General features: G+C 35.9%; 3 protein-coding genes across 10 annotated transcripts; 2 read left to right on the plus strand and 1 right to left on the minus strand.

The window, feature by feature from the left end:
* Positions 1–950: 950 nt before the first annotated feature.
* On the plus strand, positions 951–5,509 carry LOC121257574 (GATA transcription factor 24-like). 7 transcript variants are annotated; one of them, XM_041158636.1, is made up of 8 exons: positions 951–988; positions 1,558–1,931; positions 3,163–3,249; positions 3,348–3,481; positions 4,050–4,172; positions 4,427–4,532; positions 4,994–5,065; positions 5,229–5,509. In XM_041158636.1, the coding sequence occupies exons 2-8, from the start codon at positions 1,623–1,625 to the stop codon at positions 5,328–5,330; spliced, it is 933 nt and encodes a 310-aa protein (XP_041014570.1). In that variant the 5' UTR covers positions 951–988; positions 1,558–1,622; the 3' UTR covers positions 5,331–5,509. The 7 variants fall into 7 exon arrangements, with proteins under 7 accessions (XP_041014570.1, XP_041014565.1, XP_041014571.1 ...); XM_041158631.1 differs by having other exon boundaries at positions 961–1,098; XM_041158637.1 differs by having other exon boundaries at positions 961–988; positions 3,163–3,246.
* A 1,124-nt stretch (positions 5,510–6,633) lies between these two features.
* Positions 6,634–12,949, plus strand: LOC121257575 (GATA transcription factor 19-like). 2 transcript variants are annotated; one of them, XR_005939242.1, is made up of 11 exons: positions 6,634–7,183; positions 7,980–8,066; positions 8,153–8,286; positions 9,046–9,147; positions 9,311–9,425; positions 10,819–10,878; positions 11,336–11,404; positions 11,862–11,922; positions 12,192–12,272; positions 12,537–12,605; positions 12,679–12,949. XR_005939242.1 is itself a non-coding variant. In XM_041158638.1 (11 exons), exons 1-11 carry the CDS (start codon positions 6,923–6,925, stop codon positions 12,724–12,726), a joined length of 1,095 nt encoding a protein of 364 aa, XP_041014572.1. In that variant the 5' UTR covers positions 6,635–6,922; the 3' UTR covers positions 12,727–12,949. The 2 variants fall into 2 exon arrangements, 1 of the variants encoding a protein (XP_041014572.1); XM_041158638.1 differs by having other exon boundaries at positions 6,635–7,183; positions 11,862–11,930.
* A 1,794-nt stretch (positions 12,950–14,743) lies between these two features.
* Positions 14,744–23,957, minus strand: LOC121257576 (dynamin-related protein 3A-like). Its single transcript, XM_041158639.1, is given in 21 exon segments — positions 14,744–15,043; positions 15,046–15,223; positions 15,565–15,664; positions 15,769–15,821; positions 16,096–16,242; positions 16,335–16,483; positions 16,705–16,747; positions 16,944–17,039; positions 17,136–17,243; positions 18,117–18,254; positions 18,345–18,437; positions 18,537–18,629; positions 19,990–20,099; positions 20,236–20,284; positions 21,078–21,191; positions 21,504–21,563; positions 21,653–21,721; positions 21,862–21,963; positions 22,106–22,134; positions 22,238–22,520; positions 23,382–23,957. Coding segments are annotated over 21 exon segments (2,487 nt in total). The 5' UTR covers positions 23,760–23,957; the 3' UTR covers positions 14,744–14,948.
* Between the last annotated feature and the right edge of the window lie 152 nt (positions 23,958–24,109).

Below are 24,109 nucleotides of genomic sequence, written 5' to 3' on the forward strand. Positions count from 1 at the left end.
AAAAAGTTATTGTCTCCATCCCTTGCACTGCATATCAGAAAGGGTAAAAAAAAAAAAAAAGCTTCAATCTTTAAGGTTGAAAAGTAAAATCTGTTGTTGCAATTAGATGTTTTCTTGTCCCAATGAAAGCACCGACTCCATTATAAATGGAGTTTTCTGTTCCGCTTCTGGAATAGATCGTACAAAAATCCCCATGAAAGAGCAATGCAAGAAATCAATCGGGTATGACTACTGACTAGGAATCAAAACACAACTCCAATAATGAGTCCTCAACTCAAGCATATAGCAATCTAATTCATTCCGAATTGTTGGACACTTTTCATATCCCAGGACCCAAATGACACGATTAGATCTCCCCCATCTATCAGTTACCAAGGAGGAAGTATCGGCTATTAAATATAAGAGATCAGGCAATATGCATGGTCCATATAACCTGGATCCAGCCAGATCACCATCGAGTCGATTATTAGACATTCCAATCCCAGAAAATTATTCATCTCTCGATCTGGGTCGAGGAGCAATTTGGAATGTAAGGGTGACAGAGATAGAGAACATGACCTCAAATCTAAGAGAAAGAAAACAACAGAATCTGAAAGAAAGAAAGAAAGGTAGTGTAATTATGTACCCATTGTTCAGGAACCAATTAGGAATATATCCTTCTTGCAAACCAAAATCTAAATATCTATTATCTATTTAAAATTTGTACCTAATATTATAAAAGAATTATAAAAAATAGTTATTCTATTATTAAGTCGATTGATATCATTTAGATGATAAATTTAATTTATAAGATTTAAATTTTAAATTTTATTTAATAAAATAATTAAATTATATAATATAAACATTTTATTAACTATATTATCCCACCTAATAAACTTGGATCATTTTAAGTTAATTTATAGATTTTATAATTCTTTTTATAAATATATCATATATCGTGAGCATATAACATGACATCTGATCGGCTCGTGCTCACTCAGCAATTAAGGTAAAACCTTGTATTCGCTGACCACTCGCCACTCTGTTCTGTCCCCTGCCGTAGAATTGCCGCATATCTCATCCGTTTCGCCCCCGCACCCTCCAACAGTGGCATTCCCCGTAAATACTTGTTCTTTTACCTTTCTTCCTCTCTCGCCGCTTACCAAACCGCTCAATCCTTAAAATCTCATGTACAGTTTAATTGCTTTGAACGTTGGATTTCATTAAAAGATAAATTTCTTTGCATTTTCAACTATTATACTACTGCGGTAAAACTGAATTATAGGTATTTTTTTCAAGGATAATTCAAGCATTTTAATAGTTACTGGAACTTATTGGGTTTGGGATTTAATTTAAATCCTTGATATTTTCGCTTTTGAATTGTTGTGATTCCGAAGAGCTTTCTCCTTCATTGTATTCGTGATTCCGTGAGTTTCAGGGCAATTTTAGGGCCTTTTGCTGTGAAGGTTCTTTTTTTTTTTTTTTTTTTTTTTAATATTATATATATATATATATATTTTAGCTGTATTTATAAAATTGAGCTATTTATTAGTGCTTCAATGTGTTTTTGAATTCTAGGGGTTTCTGTTTTTTGTACTTCGAAAAAACAAATTGAATGGGTCCTGTAATGGAACGCTGCGACAATGCCGGAATCGAATCGTGAAGCTTCGATGTACAATTCAGGAGCAATGAACAATAACATAGAGAGTCACGTTGAGGAAGAAGACGAAGATGTTGCAGGAGACGAAGAGTCCATTGACAACCCCCATATGCGGTTCGAAGACAACGCCTTAGCCGTGAAGTTAAACGGTGGCGTCCAGGAAGTCGCTACAAATTCCATGTACGTTCCCGGCTCAGAATTTCCTCCGGTGGCGGGTAACGGAGGCGCTGACCAACTCACTCTCTCGTTCCAGGGCGAGGTTTATGTGTTCGATGCGGTTTCTCCGGATAAGGTTCGGGTTTTTCTTCTAGGTGCTGCTGAAGTTTGTGAATTGTGCTTTGTTTTATGTGTTTGATGGTGATTTGGCAGAAAAGAGGTTTAGGATCTTGACATGGGTTTTGGTTCATTTGGTGAATTTTCAAGTGGTTTTGCCCTATGGTGCCTTTTAGCCAATGTGAGATTCGGTTAATTTGTTGGACCATACAGGATCATCGTACTTATTAATTTTATGAGAAGTTAGTGTTTGCGGCTTGGTTGTGACTAGTTTTCTTAATTATGCTAGGTCTCATAAATTTCTGATGCTGCTTATGGCTTACCCACCCATTAGGGTTTGGGTTATGTTTCTAGAATTTAGTATGATTATGTAGTATCTTAACTCTTTTCGACACCTAAGCTAGTTTGGTCTGCCCTTTTTGTTCCAATTCGTGCATCTGATTTACTTTTATGTTTATAGCTTTCATTTACCCTAAAAGACTATTAAGACTTTCCGATTAGATTTTGGCTATTTTGCCATTTTTGTGTTTTGATGCTGTGTAACCTGAAAACAATTACTTTTCTATCTGCTGGCTACGTATTTATTATTTAATGAAGTATGCGCTTCTCTTCTTTCTTTTTCTCCCCTTTCTTTCTTAAGTTTTAAGAAAGTTTTACTGCATTGAAGAATCAAGGTCATATTAGGCTTGTAATTTATGTGGGATATAAAAATTATATTGGTTTTTGTCAATAGTGATAGATTTTGGCGAACTAAGTGTCCATGCGTTTCTTGCAACGGTTGTTCATCAAGCATAGGTGTATCACTTGTATATTTCTTGTGTATTTGGGCTATGCCTATATTCTTCATTAATAAAGTCCTTCATTACTTATAAAAAACAGTTGGTTTTTGGGTTATATTCTGGTTTATTTTTTCTGAATCATTTCAGAGTTCTAGACTTGTAGAAAGATCTAGTTGTGTTATAGTTATCAGTAAAATACTGTTTTTTTTTTTTTTTTCCTTTTTTTCCTTATTGCTACTCGATGATGGATTGCTTTTCCAGTTTGAACAGCCATGTAAGTCGAAGTGGCTCTTTTAATGGATCTTTCTTGTGGTAAGAAAAATATTAAAAACAGATTACTCTATCCAACAAAGAGAAGGAAACAAATTATCCGGTTCTTGTTATCTTTGTACACATCGAGTATTTTAGGGTTTAAGGCTTGTAAATATGAAACGGTAAGTAATTTAAGCTTTTCCTGGGTTGATTTGACAGGTGCAGGCAGTGTTGTTACTTTTGGGTGGATATGAAATCCCTTCTGTCATGCCGACCATGGGAGCAGCACCTCTTAATCTAAGGGTGGTAAATGCTTAAATCACAGAAGTTTTCTGAAAACTATGGCATGTTCCAAAGTTGTTGATTTGTTTGTACTTTCACTGGCATGGCTACATCTGTTCCAGGGTATGAATGACTTTCCTGGAAGATCAATTCAACCACAGAGAGCTGCTTCTTTAAGCCGTTTTCGGGAGAAGAGAAAAGAGCGGTGTTTTGATAAGAAAATCCGTTATAGTGTACGGAAAGAAGTTGCACTCAGGTATTACATTGCCCTTATGTTTAAATTACACTTTTTAAATGCAAAACAAGTTGCAGATTAAAATTTGATTATTCTAGTTGAATTAGCTGTTCTCATATTAAGTATAATGTTGGTTTTATATCCAACAAAAATAAAAATTTGGGGTCTCAGTTAGAGCTAGACTTGTATACTAGAGACTCAAAGAGGTTGGCTTTGAAAATACTTGTGATCTCAATAATAATTCAGGCGTTGCTCTTGTGTATGTCCCGTATATTTGGGCTTTTGCCTAGTCTTTTGATCAATAAAAATTTGTTTACCGATAAAAAAAATATAATTTAGGGTTGCACTGTTTCTCTCTCTCTCTCTCTGTGTTTTTTAGAGGGGGTTGGGGGGGGGGGGGGGGGGGGGGGGGGGGGGGGGGGGAGTTGGATATTATGTAATAAATGCAGCATTGTGAAGTTGTGCTGGTTCCCACTCACTGTCTATTGTTTCTTTTTTCCCCACCTATATCTTTACCGCCTTTCCCCCTTCTGCCAGAATGGGTTTCCTTCTGGTCACCTTCTCATCTTTCATCCGTGCCTATATTCAGGATGCAGCGTAAGAAGGGTCAGTTTACATCATCCAAGGCCATAGCTGATGTAGTGGGGTCAGAATCTTCAGTTCTTAGCGGAGCACAGGGTTCTGGACAAGATGATAGCTTGCAGGAAACTTTGTGAGTGTTTATCTCTCTCTTTAGTGTATATTTCTCTATTCTGAGGACCATAGAATGGATCTTCCTATCACCTGCCTATTGTGCCCTTCCCATTTATGATATAAATGCTCCCCAAGTTTCTGATGTGTCTTTGAAGAAGTTGATGGTGGCAAGTTTGAACTTAAGATCATTATATACTTATGAAATCTCTCTCTCTCTCTCTCTCTCTCTCCCCCATTCATTTTGTAAAATCTTTTCTGCAATGTTCTTTGCAGATGTACACATTGTGGAATCAGTTCAAAGTCTACTCCAATGATGCGTCGAGGGCCAGCCGGTCCAAGGACTTTGTGTAATGCATGTGGGCTCAAGTGGGCCAACAAGGTTTGTGCAATTACAAAAACAATATACTGATATCATATACATTTAGTGCTTTGTGGACTATAGTACCGATTCTGTAGATCTTCACATTTACTGTTTATGGCTGTATTCACCTTGTTTAATTATGTTATTTAGTTAACCTCTATACTGTTCACTTCCACTTCGTCCTTGGGTTGATCTTTCCTCCTGGCTTCTGTAAGGGATTTTGTGAGAGTAGATGAGGTTGTAGAATCATATATTTCTTTTACTTTGTTTTTCATCTTTACCGCATGGCACTTGAATTGTGTTCCTTTTTGTTCATCCACACTAAGTTGAATATTTAACTAATCTTGAAGACGCATGTTTATACTCACAACCATGCATGCTAAGCCTTGTAAATTTCCTCAAAGATATATTGTGCTCTCTCCAAAACTAATTCCAAGTGCTCTTTGAGTGATCTTAATATCAGAACTTGGATTTTGTAGGGAGTTTTACGAGATCTTCCCAAGGTTTCCAATGTGAGCGTCCTGGATTCGTCTGTGAAGACAATTGAACAGGTAGAGCTACACCCCATGTGAAGATGTCTTTGAACCCTTTACCCCACCAGACAATTATTTTTCCTGCCCTCGTATATATTTTTTTCTATGTATATTTGTGAGTATGTGCGTGTGATTTTCTATTCCTCCGTCTTCCCCTGTTCCTCATGGGTGCTTATCACAGGGTGATGGTGACGCAATTGATTCAGATGCTGTAACCCCGGCTGCTGCAGAACTGGTCTCCTCTGCCAATGGCGATAACTCAGCTGTAACTGCAGAAAGATGAGTGACAAATTAGCAAGCCTGTATTGCGGTAGGTGCGGTTCTAAATTCACCTGTAGTAACGTACAATTTGCTTTGACTAAGGTGTACATATAACGCTGTATCTTCAACTCTTATATTACATACACGTCATTTATGTAACTTTTCGATTACCTATTATTGAAAAAGGAAAAAACTTGGTTCTTTGTGTGTGTGGCTATAATTTGTACGCCCGATAATGGGTTCTGAACATCAACGTTTTTCATATGGAGACCAACAACTCTAGGAGGAAATGAAAAAGGTTATTACCACCGGAAGGAATTCGACAGCAACTCAATCATTTTTACAACTCTTTTATATAATTATATTTTGAACGACCGATATTATTATAAAATAATTTAAAAATTAATATCATTTTATATAAATATTCTTATTTTAAAATATGGTTCTGTAAAGAAAAAAAAGGGTGAGCGTGTATCATTATTTATTTATTTTAATACGTTGGAGAAGGGAGGTTGAACTTATGATCTCCATTATTTTAGAGATGAAAGTCTTGTGCCATCAGGTAACAGCCGTTGGCGTATCATTACTCTATTTTAATAGGAATAATGGTAAAATCAGTTTACTATTTATGTTTTTAATGTTCACAAAAATTAATACTTGAATGAGTAATACTAGGTATAGTTTATTTTAAAAAAAATGTAGCATTTATTATTAAAAAAATAATTTTTTATATAAATATTAGAGTTAAGTATTTTTTTTTACATCATTAAAAAATCATTTCTCTCGTTTGAAAAATGTTGAGTTGTGATGGAAGTTCAACGATTCCTCTTGTACTTGAAGCTTTTTGTTATTGGCAAGGAATTTTGAAAATGTCGAGCGCCGATTATACGAAAGAAAGAATTATATACCTTTAAAAATTAGAAAAATTTTAAATATTATATTATTGTTTTACTTTTATTCCACTAAATAAGATATAATAAATTTATTATAATTAAATAATTATTTATTATATATATTTTTATTATTTAATAATAATAAATATGTTATATACTACTTAATATAATTAAAATAAGATAAAAATATACTGTATTGGATTGTTTTTAAAAATTTGGGCATGGTATGACAGCAGCAAGCATAAAGATAACGCTCATCTCTCAACCATTGGATGTGTTATCAACGGTGATGCACGTGGAAGTTCGTTGGGACTCCCTCGCGTCCGTCCCCACCTGACACACACCCTCCTCACACCACGTGACCTACTACGTCTTCCTTCATGGGCCCCACGTAATCTCCATCACACCTTCCTCTATTCAACGGCTCCGATCGGCGTCACTCTCAAGTTTCTGGAAAGAAGTCTTGAAATTCTTCTCTTTCATCGTTTCAGTATTCCGATGGACTCTCCCTTCTAGGAAACACCAACCAACATAGCTTTATTATCATTCCATTTTCGTCGTCATGAGGCCTATACTTGCGTACATATATAGGGTTTTATAACTTGGGAATTGAAGCGATTGGGGGTTTAAGCTTCCAAGTTCCTGTCTGGAAAGCGAGAAATTTTTTTAGGGCCGAGAAATTTCGGTGAGTGAGAGTGACTGAGCGGGTGATGTTTGAGTAATGAAGATGGTGAATGCGCAGCCACTACAGGCGAGGCCATTCGAGGAGCCAGAGGACCAGCTGGTGCAGGTGCCGATAGAGGTGGAAGGTGGATCCGAAGACGAATACGTGAATGGAGGTGCCCCGCACGAGGCCATGAATGTAGTGGAAGAGGTGGAAGCTCGGGTGAATAGCGGTTCCGTGTTGAAGTCTCGCACCAGCGAGCTCACAGTCGCGTTCGAAGGCGAGGTCTACGTTTTCCCCGCGGTTACGCCGGAGAAGGTTGGCGTTATTTGTTACTACTAATCTTCGTCTTGGTTGTTTTCGGTCTTTGAGGTCTGATTGGTTCTTTGTGTAACAAAAGAAAATAAAATAAGGAGAATGAAAATCAAGTGGTAAACAAAACTAAGTGGCTGTCCTTCAATTTTATTTATTTATTCATTTTGGTAAACGATTATAAGCGATTTACAGTTAGAATTTTTTATTAGAAATTCGTATATGATTGAGATATTTTACTCGGCCTGCTTGATTTTTAGGTTTCAGTATGACTGTCGCCCGATAGAAATGCATCATTTGGTTAAGCCATTTCCCTTTGGGGTGTGGATTTATTTTTTCGCTTTAATAGAACTGGGATGTAGAGTGTTCACTCACTATTTTTTCAACTTATTTGGGCTGACATGGGATGGGTTGTATGGAGTATTCCGGCCACTGTTGGTCTCTTATAAAGTTGGTAAGTGATGGGTTTTGGTATAGTTTACAGCCTGATGAGTTTCAATAGATAAGGGCCAAAGTGTCCAAATACTATTCTATCAGAGGGGGATGTGGTTAGGTTTTGTAATTATCTCGTTTCAGTGGGCTGCCGGGTATTGAGTCGTTAGTTTGGTACCAAGTTGACTATTATGTTTGTTATGATTTTCAATATTTCATGTGTACTTTTGGTCAAATTGCACTAGGAATTTTGTTTTGGCGTACTTTAATCTCTAGTTTGGTCGTCTTCTTTTTTGAATGGCATTGGCATGTGATGCTCGAGAGTTTTTTGGGTTAAATAAGCCTGATATTCTGGAATTTGCACATGCAGGTGCAGGCAGTGCTGCTACTACTGGGAGGGTGCGATATACCTGATAGTGTCCCTAGCTCTCAGTTTCTGCTACAACAGAATAGCAGGGTATTCCACTGAAGAACTGCTGTGCTTGCGAAAATTCTTTTAAAATTTCCTTATTTTCATTTTTTATTTTTTCAAATACACATTAGGGTATAGGTGATACATCGCGTGGTTCAAAACTTTCGCGAAGAATTGCATCCCTTGTTAGATTCCGTGAAAAGCGAAAAGAGAGATGTTTTGAAAAGAAAATTCGGTACACTTGTCGAAAAGAGGTTGCTCAGAGGTTAGTTCTAAACATATTTTTGGAAACTTCTGTTATACGGTAGAAAGCAAGGCCTTCATATATATATATATAATATGTAAAGTTGTTGACTACAAATACTCGATATTATCTTGAAGGAATCTCCCTGGGATTTTAACAACATGCTTTGTATGCTCGTTACCAAAAAGTTTTATAGATCTTCGCAAGGACATGGTTCTATAAAAGGCACATTATACAATAATCTAGATTTTCATCTATAGAACTTCTAAAAAATTGGAAGCCTTGATGTTGATGGTTGATTTCTTTCCTAATTTTCCTTTTACTCTTTCTGCTCACTCAATTGAGATGTCAAAAAAGAAAATGCTTAGAGACAACCATAAAACGAATGACTCTGGTTCTCTTATTCTCTTGTTTTTTTTTAAAAAAAATTATGGCATTTCGTTGTATTTTTTGCTCTTTTCTGATCAAAAAAATTTATGGCATTTCGAGCTAGAGAAAAACTAAACCATTTGTTGAACCCAGTAACACCATCATCCAGTTTCAAAGAGCTCTGACCTATTAAATTCTAGTTAGTCCTACTCGGACAAATTATGCCACCAATATTGAATGAGAACTAAAGCATGTTTGTATCACTTCAAAAAATATATCTTTATTATCAATAAAAATTTTGTTTACCAATAAAAAATGTAAAATATATCTAGTGGTGTGGAGAGAGCGACTCTCTGAAATTCTCTCCTTTCTTAAGCATTGTGACAGAGCTAACTTTGATTTGTCTTTTAGGATGCATCGTAAAAATGGACAGTTTGCGTCTTTAAAGGGCACCTACAAAGCAGCTGCAGAAAATGGGGATTCAAGTGATGGCACACCTAGTCCTGCAACTATGTGAGTTCGAAGCTAAATGTTCACTTGCTTGTTTAAACTTCAAGGACAAAAGTTTAAGTCAGTTTTCTCCAAGTATGTCATGGTGCTTGCAGCATCCACTACTCAATGCTGTGATGGCTCTTATTCTTTTGTTTTGATTGCTCTGTTTTTGCATTTTGTGTAGTTTACGTAGATGTCAACACTGTGGTATTAGTGAAAAGTCTACTCCAGCAATGCGTCGGGGGCCAGCTGGGCCTAGATCCCTTTGCAATGCATGTGGACTTATGTGGGCAAACAAGGTAGGTGTTGGCTGATTACACACACACACACACGTTATTGCAATTATCAAAGAATGTCTCTGTATAAGATTGCTTCTTCATTTAATCTTTCAAGTCTTTTGAAGATTCTTTTTTTTTTTTGTATTCTCTCTTTTCCAGTGGTTTTCTGCTATTGTATTGAAGGGAGGGAATGTTCATGAGTTTTTATCTTCTTTCTAGCCTACTAGAATGTAATTAGGTGTCTCACTTTGTATACTTCCTGTGTACTTGGACATCGCTTAATTTCATTCACATCAATAAAAATTATTACTTATAAAAAAAAAAGATTCTATGAGGCAGGGCTCTTTATGACAACAGAGCTTGATATTTTTTTTTTTTGATCGGTAATATCAAGAAGTTGATATTACTTATGGTATCCTCAGATTTTGGCAAAGATTTATTCTGTGATGAAGTAAGCTACGAAAATATAAAAAGTAGATTTTCATGACAATGAAGACAACAAAACATGAAATATAATATGGGCAAAAAAGGAAAGATAAAATAAATATTTATATTCCCAAAGCCTATGAACTATGAATTTACTCAGCATCCGTATTTGGCTAGTGCAGTCAAAATGGATGCAAACAAGCCAAAGCCAAGCCAAATATCAGGCTGCTCAACCACAGCTCTGATGGTTTTGGATCTGATAAACCTAGGCTAGATCTCAAGTCAAGACTGAAGTTCCCTGTTCCATGCAGATTATCATAAACTTGAGATGACTTGGTTAGAAATCAGACAGATAATCACATATCTCAGATATTTCTTTGGATTTTATGACTGTACATTTTTAAAAGAAACCTGATTGAATTAAATATATATCCCGATCATGAGCCCACTCGAGCTGTTCTTGAGCCTTGCCAGTACTTCTTTTAGGGGGTAACCTGTTTAACATTTTTAAGGAATGGATTGCTGATTTCCCAATCTTGAGGTGTAGTACACGAAATCTCTCTTGACTTGCAACTCTGGAACTATTTCTGGCATGGCTATTCTGTTATAATGTGTTCATCATTATACTTATTGTTGTTGTTATTGCTAACTTTATGTTTACAATTATGTTCATTCAAAAGGGATTGAGTGTTTAAGATATGAGAGAGGGTAAGTTCCTTTATGTAACCCTTAGGCCAAGTGTCCTCAATGGAGCCTCAAAAGAACAAATAAGGATTAATGTTTATTTTTCATCTGGAGTGCCCATTCTTGCAAAAATACGTATTACCTCTCTGCCATGTGTATTGAAGTGTTTTTGTATTGATGTCCTTAAATTTGTTTCTAGCTTCTCTCTTAAACCTGTATTCTTGTTTGTAATATTATTTAATTTATAATGGTATTTTCCTTTTGGTTCTACTCACCCTTTTTAATCTTTTTACTGATCTTGAAGGGAACTTTGAGAGATCTTGCAAAAGCAGGAAGGACCATTCCTCTCGACCAAAATGAGCCTGTACGTATTTTGATCTATATTTCCTTAATACTGTCCCACATGGTATCTGCATGCATTTGTCACTGGGAAATACTACACACGATGTGTAATGAAATTCTTTGAAAGTGGATGTATGCCACACCTAGATACATACTCGAACCTGACATCACAAAGTCGGTTTAGGACAGATCTCGAGTGATAAATATTAAGTAAGAAATTTTCGTTGATAAAATTCTTATTTAACAATCAAAAGAAAAATTTAGAAATTTAAGATTAAATAATTTTCCTTAAGCTGACAAAAATCAATGTTATTATGAGCAATGTTTTTAATGCCTTCTTTCTTTATATAGATATTTTGTGATTTATCAACTGAAAATCTGGTGGTTATAGGGTACTCTGTGGACTCATCTGCCAAGTTTCTTGTAACATGCAGTTTTAGTATAGAATGTCATTCATGATGATATTGTTTGTACCTCAGGACACTCCAGCTGATATTAAGCCTTCGACGATGGAACCTGAAAATTGTTATGCTGACGAGGATGAGCAGGTATAAATTCTTAGTATTGGTGGTTATGCATTTGAGCAAAGCAAATCAATATCCAATGCCGATTTATCTGAAATGTGTGTGCCCATGCATTTTTTCCTCTCTTTCTTTCTCTTTCCAATCCTGACAATTGGTTGTCTTGGTTTCCCCTTAACCATCGGTGGGTTATTGAAGAACCTTCTGGAAGTTTTGTTTGATTACAAGTGAAAACTGCGAAGGTTTATGCGAACACCTTGTATTTTTACTCAATTGCCCCAAACTTATCTTCGGATTTTAAGATACATTATCATTCAAAAAATTATTTGTCAAAGTGCTTTCTGAAATTGTGTATTTGTTGATTTTTCCAAGAGTGGTTCGAAATAAAACATATTTTATGTTTAATAAATGCAGTCTAAAACTATTATTGTATATTAGTAATACTAATGTTCTAATACCGAATTCTCCTGTGTCGACTGCTCAGGGAAGCCTGAATGATGCAAAACCTGTACCTTTGGAGTTTAAAAATCCTTATACGAGGTCAGGTGAGCAGGTAGGACCTCGACTGGACACTGGAAAACCTAGTTGGCTAGCATGTTGTATGTTTATGTTTTTATCCTATAACATATCAAAAGAAAATCTTTTAATCTTATAACGTAGATGCTATGATCCTTTGTGGTTTAATATTCATGTCACTGCTTTAGTACATTAGAGATCCTATTTATAGCAGAAATGCTGGCCTAGAAGTTGCCAATTTGAAAGTGACTGCTTGTATATCTGTATTTAGTTTAAGTAAAACAATTAGCTGATGCAGGAGTTCCTGCAAACGACGGAAGTTGTTACTGACCATCTGTCCATCGAACTGGAGAATCCATCCGTTGACCTTGGTGATCAGGTACGGGTATACTATATTCTCAGCCTTATAAAAAATATTATATTCTTGGCATCTATCTGGATTATATTTTTCAGTTATCGAAATGAATAACACAGAGAGAGATGCAACTTGCCAAAACATGAAAACATAAATCAACAAGTATGGCTTGCTTCTCTTTCATGTTCTTCTCAGCATCTTAAGAAATTTATTTCAGAACATTCTCGAAGGAAGCTCTGTGGTATGCTTTTACACGCTTGGAGGTTGAAACGTATCTGATTTTTGCAGGAAACTATTGATGAACTTGCGAATGCTTCGGGGACAGAATTTGAGATACCAGAGAACTTTGATGAGCAGGTATTGGTTTCTACATGCCAACTTTGATAGAAGTTTTTGTTAGTTTTTCAACTTCATGTATACCTACTGACAGGTTGACATTGACGTTTCGAACATGGGGACTGATTGGCCAAGGAGCTGAAAGTGTGCCATAACATGGGGGGAATATGCTCTGGCTCTTGACAGGGATGCAGGTACACTGCTGGTTTTTACTAACGTTAGATTTCCAGAGGTGGTGGTTTATGTTCATAGACCAATTGACTTGTCGATGCGAGTTGTACAACACACATTTTACTTGTTTGAGTGAGTGGCGCCGTACATTGCATTAGATCTATTATGTGAATAAGTCCCCTTTTTCTTCGTTATTGCCTCCCTCGTCCACTCGATTGCACTGTATTGATTGTTCCACGTAGGGAGTGTTTGGAGATCTCATCCCATTCCCTTTCCAAACATAATTCAAATACAAAATTTTTAAACTAATTATTACAACTTTTCTAAACTTTTAAACAAAAAATAAAAAACAATTTAGTTTTTTCAAATCTCCAAACAAAAATAATATTAAAAAAAATAATATTTTAACTCTAATATTTTTTATTTAACTCTTTTTTTCCAAAACTCATAAAAATATTTAATTCAAACTATCTCTTTACTATTCACAAACTATCTTATTACTATTTACAAAAGAAAAAATTTATTCATTATTTTTCTCATTATCTTCTCATCATTTCATGATGTGGTATTAAATAATAGGTTCCAAGTGAAACATAATAAATAATCTTCAATCATTTAATACCACATTATGGGATGATGAATAGCATTATTTTTCACAAAATTTTAATCTCACATCTCACTCTCCAAACCAAATGGGTCCTAAAAAAATTAAAAGAATTTACATTAGCTGTTTACAGGTTGAATGGAGGAAGTGTTTAAAAGAATCGTCTAGGCCTCCTCGATCAATTAGAAAGGAGAAATAATTTGTACAGGTCTTAAATTGTAATGCTTTAATAGAAGCTCAAACTAGTTCGTCTATTTTTTAAAAAAAATTAATCAATAATATAATTAAAATTCTATTGAAATATTATGAAAAACTAGTACTTTTTCTCAAATAATGTAAAATTTTATACACCATTTATCTTATTATCTTATAGGATATCATATAAATACTGTATAATCCCTTTGTCTAATAAAAAAAATCCACCATAAAAAAGTGAACTTTTTTTTTTTTTTTTTTTTTTTTTTTTTTTAAGTGGAAAACCACATTTTTATAAAAAACGAGATTTATCTTGTACTTAATATAACTCGTTAAAAAGATGAATGGCCTCCATAAAGGATAAAATTGATAAATAGTGTTAGGCGGTCATTGCGACTAGATATCTCTGTGGAAAACAGTCAAACCTTTGCTAGGAAACGCCAAAAATAGGGTTAGAGCCAAAGCCACAACAATTTGCCAACTTGGAATTCTTCATCACATAAATGCTAAAATAACAAAAAGATCTCACAAAAATTAGTTGACATATTTGATGTGGCGTGCGTGCCTGATATGATATGATATTTATTTTATAGTAAAAAAATACTTTATAATCTCATACATCGTATTAATTTATATTAATTTGTAAATTCATTTTTCATGAGATTTCTTTATAGCACTTTCAATTAAAAAAAAAAAAATACAAGTCTCCATCTATTTGAAAGACTTTGCAAAGCGAACCAGCACGATATTGATAAAGAAGCAGATACAAAGTGGTATGAATCAAATAAACCAATAACATATTCATGGAAAAATACATCTGCTATAATAATATATTCTCTTCAATTAAAAAACATTCCATTATGATCAACACTGCCTTACATGTAGAACGTCAACAACGGAGCAAAGGAGTTTTGACTGAAAAAACGGGTGCAGTGCCATCTGTCTGGTAGCGGGGCATTTTGGCACAAAACCACAAACATAGATTATGACTATACAACTGGCTGAAGCCATAACAATTCAACAAAATCTCAAAACCAAAAAGCTCGTAAAGAAAAGATAGGAATATATGTGGAAAGGCTGCTGCTTCTGACAAAAAAGAAAGGTATATGTGCTCCGTGTTATTCTTTTTGCACCCTCATTAATTAATAATGCAATTATCGCCTATATTATATTAGAGGAACCAAAAATAGAAACATATAAAGAAGAAAATGATACCAATATCTGGCTTTGCACAAAATCTAGGTAGGAGAGAATATGCTGACTCCCCCACCGACGAGCCAGCCCTGACAGCTCGAATTCCAACCATCTCCAAAGTTGGACAGGGTAATGAAATAAATAACAAAGCCTTGATATCGTTAAAAAAAGACATGGACCAATACGCAGAGTCAAATACCTTACAGATCCACCGTTGGATAGAGACCTGGCATGTACATGCGTCCACTTCCATTAGAGTCTGCATTACCATAGATTGGTGGCTGAAGCTCCCCGAGTGAGATGACTTTCGGGACTTTGGATTTTTGGGAGAAGCTGAGTAGGAATCATTGGAACTGCTCATAGAATACAGAGATGATGTTGGCAGACCATGGATCTTTGGCAACCCCGTCGGATCAGTGCCCAAACTGTAACCCTTCTCAACTGTTTCAGCTTCTAGAGGCAATTCATCCAATGTCTACACATAAAAGAACTAGTCTCAATGAATTCCACCAATTTCCCATCAAATTTAGTTAACTTATTGAACCTAAGACAAGACTATGGAATTTATAACATCCTACAGCTAGTAAACTTAAGCAAAGAAAATTCACCTCCATAAACCCAAGGCTACTTAGTTATACAGAGTCAGGAAAAGAGCAGTGGGGAAGAAAAAGTCACCCACCATGCAGACAACAAATATTGCTTCCACTAGTTTTATAATAAAAAACCAAACGGAGAGGAGAAATTAAAATTGAATTTTGGCGACCCTATAAATACACTACAGCCTCTGCTGCTGGTTACCAATCAGGAAATGATTACCCGGAAAGCCTGTTGAAGAATTCGGAGTGTTTCTCGAGTGCGCTTTCTCTTCATCGCTACCTCCTCTGGCTCCTGCAACATCTCTTCAAGCAGGTTCTCTCTGATTTCAACCATAAAATACATGGAACAATCAACTGTCAGCAAGGACAGAAATGAGTATACAATAAAAAAGTCAAATTATTTAGGTACACTGCTCTCCCTTACCGGTAAAGCTTTTTTATGAAAACATTGTGCAGCTCACGTTTCGTATGGTTTACCTGGATGCATAGCAATAAAAGTTGTGGAACTATCAGAACCAAAACAATGCATGATGAAGGAATATTTTACCACACAAATAATGATAGAGAGAACAAAGTTATATAATTTTTACAGATTGTTGACATGCACCTTCATTCAGATGCAATCATAAGATATTTAAGTTGAGGATGAAAGAAATAATGTGGAAGGCAGAGAGAGGGATGGCATGTTCTATGCGAAAATACAAAATAATTTTTTTTCCATGATATTACAGGGGAAGCGGATGAGAATTACCAGAAAGTGCATAATTGCTTTAGGGACACAGTCCTCGATGTTCTTCCGAACAATGTCATAGTATGATCTCAACAGCAGCTTTATGGCTATAATTTCAATAGCCTCCTCCTCTGATTGGTTTTCTGTTGGCCTCAAGACACTTGGGGGCTTAAAGGATATCAATAAATATTTATTAGAAAATATGAACAGGGGGAAGAATATTGGTTAGTCCACAACAGATACTGGACAGCTAAGAGTACCTCTCTCAACTGGATTATAGAGACGGATTGCTCCAAACTGTGAACAGGTTCACTAAATGACTTGTTTATGAAGCTTTCTTTTCCAGAAGTGCGGTTATCATTTCCGCCAAAAATTGATGAAATTCCCCAACTTGAACCACTTGTATTTCCTGATCAATTATCATTCCTTCCAAAGTTTAGAATATCTTGGAATCCTAGTACAGATTCTTGATTTTTACCAGCTTTTGCAACCAAGGAAAAAAATATTAAAAGCCTTGGGTTTCAGCTGCTTTCACGCAATTCGCATCATCGAGAGGATGAGAGTGTGTATCATACAAATTCCAAAAAATGAAGAAAAAGTACAAATAATAATATCAGAATAACACATTACCAGACGATGTGACTTTTTCGATGTCACCCACAGGCTTAACACCCTACCAGTCAATCAAAATAAATCACAAAACAAGTAATTAGACCAACCGTGAATATTAGTGCAAGTAAGTAAAACCTTGTATCTTAAATAGTATAATGACAAGTTCGAGTACAAATTTTGCATAGTGTTTTTTTTTTTTTTTTTTGGTCGCTGCAAGGGGGACTGCTCATTTGCCATCAGAAAAGGACAGAAAATACCTGATCAGACACAACTCCATTGGCTTGCCTGGCAAGCATGGCTCGAGACTTCACACTTCTTTCTGATGTCGGCACCTTATCAGGCTCTAAACCATCCTTTCAGACCAAGGGATGTTAAAAAAAGCATCAGGAGAAATGCGAGATCTTACCAATTGCAAAATACACACAACTATAAGCACAGCAGATGTATACCTTTTGCCTGGAAAGAGGGAGAGAGACCTTAGGAAGCTGTTGCTTTGCAATCTCTACAGCTTTACTCCCACCAATAAAATTTGGGTGGGAAGTGTTTATGTAGTCCATCTGCAAATTGGGTTTTATACAAAATCCTCAGCATTCTTTTGTTTTAGTTTTTATTTTTTTTTTTTCTTTTAATAAGTAAAATCCTCAGCATTCTTATGCATCACAATCAAGTTAAGTGCAGCCAGTATGTATGCCTAACAAGTTCATAGAGTGTTGATATATTATAAAAATAGTGAGGAAGCACGGTAAAAGATTCATAATACAAAGCAATATGAATAATTGTATTGCAGAAATAACGCAAGGGAAGTAAGCAAAAAGGACTTTAATTTTTTACTGCTGACCTCATTAGTATTATAGATTCCCTGTCCATCAAAGACCATATTAGTTACTATCTCGGGGGGGGGGGGGGGGGGGGGGGGGGGGGGGGGGGGGGGGGGGTGGAATACTAGCCACAGAAAATAGATGGATCTTCTGCTGCTACCAATGATGTTTTTATGTTACATTATGCATATGAGGCATGCTTAAAAGAATAACAAAACAGTCTGATGAGAAATGTTTCGATGCAACAAATGCAACTAAATTAGATGAAAGATTAACAACAATGAAATTACCAATGAGCAACACAAGCAAACCACATAATATACAGATGCCAAAATCACCACCATCATTAATCAATCATATCTTTCGCAATGGTCTTTAGATCAAATGATACCTCCTCCTAGATCATTGGGTTCAATCCTCAATGGGTACCAATTAAACCAATAATCTTAACGTTCATAAGCATTGTAACATATATCATTTGATGGCAAGAAATGTGAAATCCAAGTCGAGTTGAAAATCAATTGCTGTTTTCCAGGTTTATAAAGTGGAACAAAAATTAAAGCCCCATAATGAAAATAAAGTAAGAACATGTATATCTTGAGTTCAGCATACCTCCATCTCAATAAGATGCCCAATCATTGTTTCCGAGGGTTCAAGGCCTTCTCGGAGAAAGTTGCCTATAACTTCATCCATACGCTTTCTCAAAACAGGGAATCGCTGCAGTTCATTGACTAGACAGTGGTGGCTTATCTGAGAAGAGAACTATGTTATTTTGAGATTGAGATTTACATGTAGTGGCGTTGTGAGACCACCAGAGACAGGACATAAGAAATCCCCCACCTTAATCAATTCATCATATATGAACCTGGCACACTGAAGGCTTGGATCCAATAGTCGTGCTATTTGCCTTCGAACAAGAACCTCAAACGGCACCTAATATACGGAGAAAAATTAGAATGATATTAAAGCACGAAAATCAGAATGATATTAAAGAAATCTTCATGTAAAAAAAGAAAAAAAAGTAAGACCTACTTCTGGAGCAAATAATGCAGATCTAGTGCCAGTTGCATTCTGAATAGAAATTCGAACATCATCATCAGTTAGGTCCTCACATGGATCCACCCCCTGCAAGAGATCAAATTGCATCAGAGACAGTCAATATCATATTACAAACTGGCACTTTAGCCCAGCTACCAAAATGGAATTCAGCACATCACCCCTTGGGTGCAAGCTAGCTCACTCATGAAACATAATTTTAATCAACAAGAGGTTCGGGTGATAATCAGCTATACACTAGTAAACAGTTGTAATGAGTGGGGTATAGACTATCAGGAGCAACTTTGTAAGAGCGATGTTCAATGGTTAATTGGTTTAAGAATATCTTTTGAGGTGAATATAAATTTTATACACAAAAATCAAAACCATTAGAAATTTGTTCACTTGAAAAATAATCTAAAGATCCAAATCTAACATCATTTACAATTTTCACATATATCAATGTGATGTTGGTGGTACAGAAAAACCAATGATTATAGATTAAAAAAAAAATATCATTGAAGTACCACAAAAATGCAACACCGAATCCCAAAAGTAGGGCTGTAAATGAACCAGCCTGTTCGATAGCCCGCTTGGTTAAACTCGAATTGAACTTGACTTGTGAAAAAAAAAAAAAAAAAACTCTTTCATGAAAACAGATACCTACTCGATTTGTAAATGACACATACCCGACAAAACTCGACTTGACTCGTTAAGGCCCGCTCGTTTATGCTCAGGTCGACACATTAGCTCAACTCGATTAAAATACATTCATATATTGATAAATATATGCATACACCTATGTATATATATATATATGACATACCACTTTTATAATTAAATATATAATATGTAATCTAATTACTTAGATCTATATATTAAAAATACTTCATAGGTATATTTTATAATTTGTATAATAATTAATCGATAAAATTTAATAATTTCATATACTAGTACGTGGAAACCATATATGAAATAGATATATGAGATATCATATTAAGTGTATGTATTAATAATACATGTAGGCATATAATATATTATTATTTTGGATAAATATCAACTAGTTAGATATTAATTATTTATAAATTTTTTAAAATTTTATAATTCAATAGAAGTTTTACTTGTTAGTTGTATAAATTCAATATTAGATCTTTTATTTTTTTATTTATTTAATTTATTAATTATTAAATCTTATTAAAAAAATAAACAATTCGAGCTCAAGCTTGAGTTGAGAGTTTAACTTATCAAGTCGAGCTCGAACAAAGAATAAAAAAAAAAATCACGAGCTCGGGCTCGAGCTCCTCGAGTATTTTGAGTCGAGCCGAACTCAGAAAGCCAAAGACCGGCTCGGCTGGGCTCGGCTCGATTACAGCCCCTACCCAAAAGTGTAAAGCAAATCCCATTGGGAAAAAAAGGCCCAGGGAAAGTGCCTATAGATATCGAAACAAACCTCTAAACTCTTGACAAAGATTGATTGAAAAATATAGTGAATTCTTGCTCCACCAGACAGCTCCAATGTTGACATTTCTTCATTTTTCCCCTCCACCATCGAAGAAAATGCTGTTTACAAGAAGGCACAAATCTTACAATCAGTGAACAAAACATGGAAAAAATAGACATGCTACAGAACGTTAGTTTGAGAAGGCATTGTATATAGAGGGCTAAAGATAACAAATCTAAGGCAAAACCATTTTACCTTCAGAGTACTTTGAAAGAATGTTAAGAAGAAGAGCTCCCTGACCAGCCTATTGAATCCAATAAGTGAGTTAATATATGGGAAACATTCTAATAACATAGAAACAGGATGCCAGAAAACGCAAAAACTTGGAAAAACTGTAGCAAGATGCGAGTAGTAAAAAAGATGTTTCCAACTAAGTAAATAAAGAACAGATTATGAAATCAGGCAATGACATCTGAAAACTGTGGAACCAATGCAACACACAGAAGTAAGTAGATCATAGGAATGTAAAGCGCAGGAAGAGCTCCCTGACAAGCTTCTTAGATGTGAAGGATAGAATGTAGGAATCAGTATAAACATTTAAAGAATCGACAAGAGTGGACAGCTTTGAATAAATATAAGCAAAGCGTTAGTAATACCAACAGAAGCTGCCAAGCAATTTAAAAAATATATATATATATATATCAACATCAGTCATCAAGTAGTGACAACATTTTTTTTTTTTTTGATAATTAATAAGAGATTTTATTACCAAGAATAGGCACAGCCAAGTACACAGGAAGTATACAAAGGAAATACCTACTACACTCTAGAAGCAGGAAAAAGACTAAAACAGATTCAGTACGTTATCATCATCCCTTACAAAAATCCTAGTGACAACATTAGACAATATGAAAATTGATTAAAAAACATTCCTTCCTGTAGATGACACTGGATCTCAGCGGTATGGAATGCACACAAAAAAACAGTCCACTGTCATGACTAGGACAAAACCAATAAGCTCATGACATGCAATGAAGATGCAATCAAACAATGATCTCAATCAAAGTTGTATGCACTTTCAACATAATAAAACATGCCTTTGATTCTGTGATTTCTCCATAACTTGCGTGCTCCTTGGCAACAGAAACCAGCGTAGAGCTTATGCGTGACTTCAGCCCCGGAAGCACTGTCTTGATATGTTGTACTAGAATCTGCAAATGAATCAGATGTAACAAATCTCAGGTTCATAAAGAATTCAAGGATTAAAACCCTAATTTAGCGTTCAAGAGAGGAAACTTCTATGACATTTCCAGAACCTCACTGACTTACAACTGGGAAAAATAATTGGATGATAATGCCGAATGAAAGGAAAAAGGGGAAGAGAAGGGAACAAGGGTGTGTTGCATGTGAACATGCACTTGAATTGCAGCGGATGATGATAAACAATCATCTATTTCAGAATAGTCCAATTATGTTCCAGACTTCCAGTATATAAGTGATTAGTGAGTTGTAAAAGTATCTACCTGGTTCAGCTTCTTTGCCAACTGAGGAACGCCACAGCGATCAGCTAGACCATTATATACCTATTGAGAAAAATAAAATTAAGTCAACAATTTTATAATGGATCCAACTCACATAAAGCAATGAATAATATGGGATGGCATGGGCATACTGGACGACTCCGGAAGAACTTTTCCTCAGCCACAAGAGCATCTTTTATACTCCGGTTGAGCATAATATCCTGTTCAAAGCATTAAATTGAACAGAGAAATCAAAACCTTATCCAACTTGCTAACTAGAACTGTATGCTACTTTGTCCATCTCAGACTTGATTAAAAAGAAAAAAAAAAAAAAAAAAAACTAAAAGAGTTACATGATTACCTCTTGACTACGATTAACAACTCCCACATATCCAAGTCGGAGGGGAATCACTTTCCCAAGCAATAAATTACGGGCATCAGTACCTCTATCCATTATATCCAACTAAAGTCATATAGAGAAACACCAAACCTCATCAGAGAATGACCACAGTTTGCCAATGTTTGAAAAGATTTTTTTTTTTTTTTATAAGTATGTTTGAAAAGAAAATTAATAGTGAAGAGAATCAAGTTAAGGTATAAGGTACCTTTGTGATTATACCTATGGTTCTATGACCTGCCATTAGAAAATTGACACTTAAAAGCCAATTAAATACATGTAAAAACAACACAGAAAGAAAACATACCAAAGCAGAAATTTTTCTCAATTCAGAACTCACCATCAGGATCAGCATTTCCAGCAATCTGAAGCGCATCTGAATTTGCTAAATCTGAATTTGCTGGTGTAACAGCCAGAATTAGACAACTTGGTGTTCTAATGTACGACATGATCATTGTCCTAATTCGTGCTTCAATATCAGAGGGCTGGTCACCAACAGGAACCTTGGTTATACCCGGTAGATCCACAAGGGTGATATCAAGAACATTTGGTGAAAAAATCTTCAGACGAATCTGCTTGTCTGAGACACCTTTGTTGCCTCCTGCTTCCCTCTCTGTCTCAGCCTATAGTCCATCGGGAATTATTTAAAATAAAATATGTCACGACAAAATAAAAGAAAGGAAAGAAAAGCCAGAGTTCATGGTTTGCAAAAACTACTTAAAAGTTCGTTACAAGGATATGTTAAACAATTTGAGTTGAGAAAAACAAGCAATCACAAACTAACTTAGCCTAAGAGCAATGAAGAGAGAGATATAGGTGATGTTCAGAGCTTCAAAGCAACCAGTAAAACTGTCACCTATAGCCTCAGTTTATATAAGTGTGTGTGTGTGTGTGTATATATATATATATATTTTTATAAGTGTGTGTGTGTGTGTGTGTGTTACATTAAGTTACAGTAATGTCTCTTTCTATCCAAACCTTGCTCACGCACAACGAGCAGATTATCTCAATATCAGAAAGAACCGGAGAAAGAAGACAATTTGACTTACACACGAGCGCGTGTGTTCATGTCAGTGCACCTTCAAATACAATTGACGCCATGAATAAAGTTCCTGAACTTAAAAGGCTAATGCAACAGCTCCAATGCAAATTAACCAAACCATTCCAGACCGATCAAAGATTATTGCGCCAGTAAACTTATGCATTCTCATATCTCGTATACTAAGAAACCACGTATCAAAATCACGATTCATTATCTTCTCCCAAACTTCCTTAGCAACCAGACTCATTTTAACCACTTATACTCTCTCCAACACTTCCTCAGCAAATAAACAGAAAGTACAGAACCATTAACCTCTCCACCAAAATCTACGAGTCCAACCAGATAATCAAAATCATCACATTTAATCATATTCTCTTACACTTTCTCAGCAACTAAAAACAATCTCCATTGGAACAAAAATTCGAAAAGCAACAGAGTAGACCTGAATTTCTCTCCGAATCTCTGAGAAATCGAAGAACCGTTTCCCCGGCAAATGGAGGAACTCCCCGTACTCCTCCTCCGTCCCGTCCGGCTTCCTCTTCGTCTGCAACAACTGCAGCACGAGCGGCCTCCGAGTGCAGATTTCCGATCCCCTGGGTAGGAAGTCGCGGCCGACTAGGGCCTCGAGCACGCTGGACTTGCCGCTGCTCTGGCTCCCGACCACGGCGACCTGTGGGAGCTCGATGGTCGACTGGCTCCCGAGCTGCGCGAAGATGTCCTGAAGCTTGTTGACTATGGGAATCACCGAGTGGCCCAGCGGCGGGGCCGATGACGTCGACGAAGGTGACTGGGACGCCGACGGGACTGCCTCGTCCGCCATGGATGAATGGAACTGGAGTGGATGGGATTGGATCGGTGGGTATGGATGTGGAACCACGCCTAGGGTTTTGGAATTTAGAGGGGAGATCGTGGATGTGTGTAATTAGTTATTCAGCAATTAAAAATTGATACGAAAACATATATTGGAATTGAACAAACAGTTTTGTGAAAAAAGAAAAATAGTTTTCCTAGAGACTGATTAAATAGTTATTACTTGCGGAGGTAGGATTCTGCATTCTGTATAATGTATGTGTCAATTCCTTGGGAAGGTCGCACACGCCACACGGCTTGATGGACCATTTAAGGCTTCTTTTTTTCGATTTATCTTATTTAATTATTATAATTTTTTAA

This window comes from Juglans microcarpa x Juglans regia, chromosome 3S (assembly GCF_004785595.1).
Source record: "Juglans microcarpa x Juglans regia isolate MS1-56 chromosome 3S, Jm3101_v1.0, whole genome shotgun sequence".
NCBI classification, from domain to species: Eukaryota; Viridiplantae; Streptophyta; class Magnoliopsida; order Fagales; family Juglandaceae; genus Juglans; species Juglans microcarpa x Juglans regia.